This window comes from Scophthalmus maximus, chromosome 1, assembly GCF_022379125.1.
Source record: "Scophthalmus maximus strain ysfricsl-2021 chromosome 1, ASM2237912v1, whole genome shotgun sequence".
Classification (NCBI taxonomy): domain Eukaryota; kingdom Metazoa; phylum Chordata; class Actinopteri; order Pleuronectiformes; family Scophthalmidae; genus Scophthalmus; species Scophthalmus maximus.
The window spans coordinates 18,095,038-18,103,930 of record NC_061515.1 but is presented as its reverse complement, the minus strand read 5'-3'; the positions used below and the strand labels follow the sequence as shown (position 1 = coordinate 18,103,930).

The following is an 8,893-nucleotide window of genomic DNA, read 5'->3' as shown; positions in this document are numbered from 1 at the left end:
CGACGGTCAGCGAGCTCTAGCCATCTTAGCCTGCCATCGCTACAGTGACTCACTCTGGGACTGTGACGCGACGGGCTGGACAAGCCCAGTTAGCATTCTAACTTCAGTAGACGTGAAAGAAACTATCGAGAGCAACCCTACATATCATTGTTTAGTTCTAATAGTTGATATACAAAAGGGGAAAGTGGACTGATAACCTAAAAGAGTTATCTGTAATAAAAATGTTGCCCCGTCGATCCGCCTCCGCACCAAAATGCAACGGGTTCTTCTCAGGCCCCGTCCCTCCATTGAGTTTGGTGGAAAGCGGATCGGTAGTCTTGGCGTAATCCTGCAACCAACACGAACAAACAATCACGGGTGAAGACATAACCTCCGCGGTGGAGGTTTGTTGTCGCTGTCCACCACTGGAGACGCCTCCTGGCGAGTGAGGAAAGGAAGTTCTGCTGGACTAAGAAGTATAAGCAGCTGCTAATGCTAACTCTGGCCATGTAACACACAACTGCTTATTTTGCAGACAAAGAAAAAAAAAATCCATGTTGCATTTATATATATATATTTTAAATGCAAAGAAATGCATTCCTATGTGAATGTACAGGAAAAAATGACGTAAAATTTGCTCTGGTCAGCTGGGGCGTAAAATGCTATAATGCAACACTGACGGAGGCCATGACAAGTAACTTTCAACTCTCAATACTTAGTGTGTTTCCATAGTTACTGCTAATAATTATGTACCTCTACTAGAGGTTTTGAACTGAGAATTAGCAGGAGAACCAATCTTGCATTAGTGTTATTGCTATTTTATATCTAATAACTTTGGAACTAGCTGACGACATTTAAATTAGATAGATAGATAGAAAGATGTATTAATTCCCAGGGGGATTTTATTTAACAGACAATGTCAAATTACTGACTCTAAAAGTAAAATTATGATTTAAAGCTCCAGTGTGTAATAACTACACACTGGCGGCATCTGGTGGTAAAGCTACAAACCGCAACCAACTGAGCACCCGACAGGGGACACGTTATGGTGGCGCACTGCTGATTCCATTTCGGGTTTCCCGCAGCGCTGGAAATTCAACTCCAATGCGAGGTATTCTGGACCTGTTTTCTGCAACTGTATTTAATGCTGCGTTCCTTTATACCTCGGAACTCGGACCCCGGAAGTCGGGGTGGTAAGTATTTAACTATTTATTTATTTTATATAACTCCAAAAAATCAATTGGTTCGTTGTTGCAGGTGATTATACATATATGAACACATACTTATGGACAACATGTTCAATTTCTTTGATTACGTTCTTCTAAATATTAGACACTGTAGCTTTAAATTGATGTGTTAGCAACAAATTCGCCTTGGACGTGAGTGAAATTGCAAGCTTGTTTTGTACTAAACTGATTATAAAGAAACTAAATTCCACTAAAATCCTTGAAAAAACTTCAAATTGTACCCACAGATAATGTGTTAGGTCACTGATCTGACAAAATGGCGGATGATACGTTCTTCTAAATATAGCACACTGTGGCTTTAAGTGTTATAGGATATCAGGACTAAATCATGTGAGAACATATGAGTTGGCTGCTGAAAATGACAAATGAGTGTGTTCAAATTTCTGACAATTGGTGATTTGTCAAACTTGAGTGTCATTAATACTACTATTCTGATTTCTTTTGGTCTTTAAAATATATATATATTTCTATACACCTATTGCTCCGTGGCAGTTCACCTCAGCCGACCCGGCCCTCGGAGATCCTATAGGTGGATCCCGGAGAGATGGTTCAGGTCGCGGCGGACAGACGCTCGTGAATCGATCCACGCCTTGTGTAACCTCATCCCGGTTGTGTCCTCGTGTCTCTAGGTGGGGCTCCCAATCACGACTCCCACCGTTGCGCACGATTTCACCCGGCTCCACTTTTCCAGATGGTCTGCGTCCTCTGTCTGTGTGTGTGTGTGTGTGTGTGTGTTTTCCTCCCCGTCGCAGGAGAATAGCTGAGATGTTTGTTTATACAAGGCCCTGGGCTCGGCCTTATCTGCCGCAGCCACTCACGCCGTGATTTCAGACTTTCTTCAGCGCTTGGGTGTTTTTTTTTTCTTTTTTTTTTCTTTTTACGGGCCATTGTTATGTCGAATGGTTTCTAAAGATACAGAGATTTTGGCTCCCACCTCATGAAAAACCGACTGACTGAGCTCCGATTTCAAAAGGCTGCACTTCATTCTCAGCCCTTTAGACAATCAGAGTGACCGAGTAAAAATACACTGCGTGCTTTTTTTATTCTTCCACATAATTAACATTGACACAAGTTTTATATTTGAATTCCAGACCGCGAAAAGCCTCGAGAATGTCGGATGTATTTTAATTGTGTTTAGGCTTGATACAAAAAGTTGAATGATGTTATATGACATGTGGTCTGTATCTTCTTCAGGATTCTTATGATAATCCAATGTATTGTTTTTTATGTTGCATTCAAGGGCTGCAGCTAATTTGATCTTATAATAATAATAATACAAAAATTTCATTTATAGAGCACTTTTCATTGCTAAAAGCAATGTGAAAGTGAAAAAAAAACAAAAAACAGGGTTTATTCATTGTCAATTCATGTACAGATAATTTTCTCATTAATCAATTGTGCCCCAATAAAAAAACAGCAATCAAACGAGAGATGATGTCCAGAGTCTCTGCAACTAATGCTTTTTTTCACTATTGATTAATCTACTGAGGGTTTTTTTTGATTAACCCACAAATCATTTTCAACAACCCATATTCAACAATCCGTAACTGGAAAATATTCAGTTTAAAGTGATAATAAATGGAGAGAAAAAAATAAACAGTAAATCCCCACATTGAAAAATGCTGCGAAAGTTTGGTCTTTTTTGCTTGAATAAAATAAGAAAAAAGTACATTTATAATTTTTCAAAAATAATTTGCAATGAATAATCTGTTAATTCACTGCCAGTGTTTCCTTCTTTCTGTTGAACAATGACCACTGTACCTGACATTCAGTTAAATAAACATTGTCAGAAATATTATACAGGTAAATGTTTATTAGTGGCTCTCATACACAGGTCATACAGTGGAAGTCAATGGTGACACACTTATGTTGTTTGAGACGTGAATCTGCAGCATCCTGATGTTTCAGTTATTAAGTATTATGACTGGTCCAGTACTGACTGTATACGACCTTTTGGCTTTGTATTTTTTATCATACTATAATGCAAACCCTGCAGCAAACAAATATAAAAAAACCTAAATTAATAATGCACCTCTTCAAATAGTATGTGCACAAGTCAGGACACCTTCATTAGTCAGTGCTTAAGGTTGGTAATGGTGAATTTTGACGGTGTGGTTTGCCTCCTTTCAGTTTCCTGACTGTCTGCGGGACAGTTGCTTCCAGAATTATAGCTGATAATCGGAATCTTCCACTCTTCCATATATTTGTGTATTGGTTTCCGGCCACATGGCCGGAAGCAGAATATTTCCATGCACCCCCCGTGCTTAGCAGGTGGAAAGTGGACTGTGTTTGTATACTGTAGCGCTTGTCTTACATCGACCTTTATAGTATGAGTCACATTCACCCATGTATTCGCTTCTATATACGCAGCACTTTTTCTATCACACATCATATGAGGGGAAATGTAGGGTTAAGCGTCTTGTCCAAGGACACTTTGGTTTGTTGACTGCAAGACCCAGGACTCGAACCTTTGACCTTTCGGTCAGTGGAAGACCAACTCTGAGCCGCAGCTGAGTGCACATGCAGTATGAAATTTTAAAAAGTGTGCATTAACGTGAAGAAAAGACATTCTTTCAAGAAAAAAATTAAATTAAAATAAATTTCAAATATAAGAGTGATGCTATAACATTTGTATTATTTTGCTCAATCTTCCTATTTGAATGACTAATAAATAAGTCATAGTGAGTATTTTTTTTATTCTTATGAATGAATGTTTGGTTGCTGGGGGACGTGATGGGTTTTGGTGGGGGGGGGGGAGTCTGACGTCACGTGTTAAACAAAAGCTCGAGCTGCTGGTCACGACGCAGAGCTTGGTCACGCGCCCCTCCCACCCCGTAAGTGCTTTATAACGGGACCGGCCCGTCCGGAGACTGACTGACTGACCACTCTGTAGCGTGAACTGTGAACGTCCGGCAAACAGCGACAGATCGAAGAGAGGGACGCGAAGAAAAAGTGATGTACTGGGACAATCTCATCAAACCTGCAGACAGAAAAGACCCGAAGATAAAGGTAGAGCTTTGTCTTTCGTTTGATTTGATTGACTTTTTTGAAGACAGTGATGCCAATTCATTCATTCACTGCACCCGGCCAATGCTGTGGCATCATTTATCTCTAGAAATAAAGGAAATATTGGGCTCATGTGAAAAAAAAAAAAAACAGCTTCGATTTTAGTGGGACAGAGCAAGCGAACGAATCACATTGTGCTCAGGTGTATTTTCTAAACTGATGCCTGCTATTTGAAATTAAAAATAGATTATTGATCGTTTAATTAAAAAAAAAGATAATAATCACTGATGATGAAAATAGTTGCAAATGGCTTCCAATACTCATGTGACTCCCCCACATTTACAACATATCATTTACTAAACATTTTAGTCTGGTCACAAACTATATGCCTTATTTGGAATCAATCAGCAAAATTGGTGCAAGTCAATGTCTTCTCAACAGATTCATCAACTTATCATTTCAAGGGGCCCAAAAACATGTTTTTAAATATATATATTTTTGGGCTCAGGACTCATATAGGAAGTTAACCCAGCCATCCAGTGATTGCTGCCTCTGCTGCTTCTAGATATTGATCACCAATCAGAGCTGAACGTTTATAATCACATGGCTCTTTCAACACAGATGGAGATTTGCCAGACTGGATATTACACAGAGGACTTCAGGACGCAGGAGGTGCCCGCTGGCTTCGACTTTGCATCGTATGGTGAGTTTAGAGAATCACTTGACTCACTTGAAGTTAAACAACCCTTTTTTTTTTTTTTGCCGGTGAGGGTACGAGATTTCATCTCTGTGCTCAGGCAGATCCAAGGACAGAGTTGTTTGTGCGATCTGTTTCCTCTGAACCTGAGCAGCTGAAGGACAGAGGAAATATTTTCGCAGACAGTATCATCACATCTGTCAGAGATTTTTTCAGTGAGACCTTGAAACTAGGGGGCTCCAAACCGGTTAATGGGGTGCTGGTGTGTGTGTGTGTGTGTGTGTGTGTGTGTGTGTGTGTGTGTGTGTGTGTGTGTGAATAATCCTTGAATGGGCTGACGTAGACAAAGACAGAGAGAAACAGGGTGGTCAGGTTAAAGACACTCTCCATGTTGCACTCCCCTGCCTAATCCTTTCCTCCAGACTTCCTCCTCAAACAGATTTAGAGTCCCCCCCAACCCCCCTTCCCCATCCCTCCATCACTACTCTGTCACACACCCTCTGCTGGCGTTTCCTTCTCCCTCTTCCTACCCCCTCCCTCCCCTTGTTTCCTCTTCATAGCTGGCTCCATCCATTGAGCTGAAAAAAACAAAAAAAACAACAACCCTGGGGTGCCTGGTCACCACTTTTTTTCTGCTTCTACTAATGACTGTTTCCCTGAGGCCGAGAAAAAGGTTGTACTTGGTTTTGTGATCCTGTCAATTTAAAGTCACTGCAGGGGGAAATCAATCCAGTATTTGCTTTGGGACTAAGATTACCACTGCTATTGACTTCGCTTCTGTCCTTTATCCATCATCATCATCATCATCATCATCATCCACTGACTCCATCTGTCTGTCCTGTGTTTAACCTCCAGACTACCTTGGTGAAGACCTGTCTTTTCTGTTAGACAGTAAAGCACCCGGGCAGCAGCAGTATCCAGCAGAGAGCAGCTACCCGGAGCCACCGAAAGCTTCCCATCCTTACGACACCAAAGGTAAAAACCATGAAAAAAAATAAAACCCACGCTGTTCATGTTGTTCTTTTTATGAAAATGTTCACCCACCTCCTCCTCCTCCTCAGTGTGCACCAGTGACACTGCTCTGTTCAACCTGGACTCGTGCCAGGAGTTCAACTGGTGGAGCTCCTATCCACACGGTGAGCCTGCGACTCTGTAGCCTCACTCACACTGTGCTTTTTAGGAATATGCTTCCTTTTTTCTTTTTTCTGACCGACTTGTCTTTCTGATGAGCAGATGTGTCGACCGTAGATCATCAGTCACAAACTGGATACCAGGAGTCTCCACAGACGTACCAGAGCCTGGTGCCCCAGACTGGACAGTTCAGCCCAGCCGTGGAGGGCAGCCACAGCCCCTTTTTAACTGGGAAAGCATCAAACGCACTACAAGGTAAGACATTTCCACTTATAGTTAGATAAATCATCATCAACAACAACAGCCGGTGGCCTGCTCCTGAGATCAACGTGTAATCCTTCTCTTTGTCCCCCCCAGGCGAGATTGATCAGAGCTACTACGACTCTGACGGCCAGAGGCACTCGTCGACCTTCTGGCCCGAGTACCCGTCTCACAGCTTCGCCGCCCCACTGCCACACCTGCCTCCGGCCCCCTGCCCCTCAGACGGCAGCCCCCGGTCCACGGAGCAGTACTGCCCCCGTGTGGCTAAACGCAAAACCCCACACCCTCACAGACCAGACAGGGAGGGCCAGATGACAGGGATGTCAGCTTATCCAGGTTAGAATACACCGTTGTATACATTTACTCAGTTTTAAGTTTTACATTCAATGCCTTTTTTGTAATATATTTGTCTTTTTAAACTTCTTTACATCAATGTGGCATCTTTAATCACAGATTAGCGTATGACGATAACATCATGCAATAGTAAAGATTAAACCATTCAACAGTGTATTAAGTCAGATAATGCTCCTTCTCAAATAACTAAAACATTAAAATGCTTCTTACATATTAAAACATAAATAATATTAATTCACTGAGAGGGGCAATTCTTCTGGACATTAAATTCACTTTATGTTGCCACACTGGTTGAATTTTTTCTCTAACTGCTAATTATTACATATATAAAAATCAGAATGTAGTAATTGTAATCCACTTCACCTCTGCAACTAAATGAATCATCAGTGTATTTATTTATTCATTCAGGTTCTGGTCCGATCCAGCTGTGGCAGTTTTTACTGGAGCTACTTCTGGACTCTGCCTGCCGGACCTTCATCTCCTGGACGGGAGACGGCTGGGAGTTCAAGATGTCTGACCCCACAGAGGTGAGCAAATATTGTGATTTGGTCTGGGGCCACCGCTGAATATTACATCATGGCAGTAGTGGAATGTAACTAAATACATTTATGAAAGTACATATTTATACATATTTACAATTTTTAGGCACTTCATTTGAATGTTTCCATATTATACTACTTTATATTTCTCATCCAATACATTTGAAAGGACATTCATTTACTTTTTACCCCAGTAACAACTGGAGTCAAAACTTCATTCATTTCAGATTAGGTTTTGCATCAAAAAAACATAAGCATGTAAAAATGTGTGGTTAAAAATTTAACCATCGGCTTCTGATCTTTGAGGACTTCACCAGAAAAAAAGAAAGAAAATGACTTGTTGGGTCAGATTTCAGATTTATGTTCCAGGTGAGATAGATCAGGGTCAAAACGAAAAGTATTTGAGGGTAAATGAATCATTTTGTCTCAAACAAATAACAAAGTTCAAAAGGTGAAGACACATTTTGGATACTCTTTCTCGGTTCTGTGTTTCATGACCCTTCAGATTCATTGTGTAACCCTAGACTGGTAACCACTGGACTAAACTACCTAACACTTTATAAGGGAGTTAAAATTAGCACCATTAAGCTACAACAATGAAATACTACACGTGTTAATATGCTGCTATTAACTATGCAGAAATGGTACTTTTACTAGTACATTTTGATGTTAACACTCGTGTAGTTTCGCTTAAGTAAAGTGATGGATTTTGGTTTTCTCTGAGGTACAAACACACCTCAGTTCGACTATTAAGACGTGTTTTCGTTGATCCCACAGGTGGCCAAGCGCTGGGGCCAGTGCAAGAACAAACCCAAGATGAACTACGAGAAGTTGAGCCGGGGCCTGCGCTACTACTACCACAAGAACATCATCCACAAGACGGCAGGCAAGCGCTACGTGTACCGCTTCGTCTGCGACATGCAGGGCATGCTGGGAAAGACGGCGCAGGAGGTCCTGAGCAGTCTGAACATTTTGCCCACAAACACAGAGTCGTGGCAGTGCCCCGGGGCGCCGGCGGGCAGCGACAGAGCACAGCAGTGAAACGTGGCCATCTCAGTAAGAAATGGGGGACCGGACTAGACTGGACCGGAGCTGCTGGCTGAGAGTGACCAGCACAGTTCAACAGAGTACCACAGCCGAGAAAGTGAACACTGGCTCCTTCGAGCCCTGGCTGAACCACAGCTTCCCCGTGTGTGGGTGATGTTGTCACAGTCAGACCAGGAGCCAGTTTGTGGATGCTGCACTTCAGGGAAAACCAAAAACTCATAAATTCCCCACGCAATCAGTCTTTAACGACAATGTGTTACTTTTTTCTGAAATACCAGATCGTGCTAAATGGAAGAAGTCTCCCAATACCCGACGCATAAACATAAAGCTCCTTAACCTCAGGGGTAAATAACTGTAGCAATGTACTGGGTAATTCTAGCCCTATATACTTTTTTTATTTTACAATGTCTGGGGCCATATTTTCACTTCACATGTTTCCAGGGAGGAATTGATTTGTAAATAGTGTTTATATTAACGCATATGTAGAGTTTTGTGCATTTACATTATTTTTTTAAAATACAAAACTCATGTCTACCTCTGTTGCTTGTCAGAATAACATGAACTGAGATCATTTTCCCGGCACCCACTGTGAAAGTTGGTTGTTTTGTGTAAATAAACTGTATATGACTATA

At 41.6% G+C, this 8,893-nt stretch overlaps 1 protein-coding gene across 2 annotated transcripts; it reads left to right on the top strand.

The window, feature by feature from the left end:
* The first annotated feature begins 3,985 nt into the window (after positions 1–3,985).
* Positions 3,986–8,893, top strand: LOC118299247 (ETS1-related protein). Of its 2 annotated transcripts, none has more exons than XM_035622814.2 (8): positions 3,986–4,235; positions 4,854–4,935; positions 5,818–5,904; positions 5,991–6,065; positions 6,163–6,315; positions 6,418–6,657; positions 7,084–7,202; positions 7,992–8,893. In XM_035622814.2, exons 1-8 carry the CDS (start codon positions 4,182–4,184, stop codon positions 8,253–8,255), a joined length of 1,074 nt encoding a protein of 357 aa, XP_035478707.1. In that variant the 5' UTR covers positions 3,986–4,181; the 3' UTR covers positions 8,256–8,893. The 2 variants fall into 2 exon arrangements, with proteins under 2 accessions (XP_035478707.1, XP_035478697.1); XM_035622804.2 differs by having other exon boundaries at positions 3,987–4,235; positions 5,785–5,904.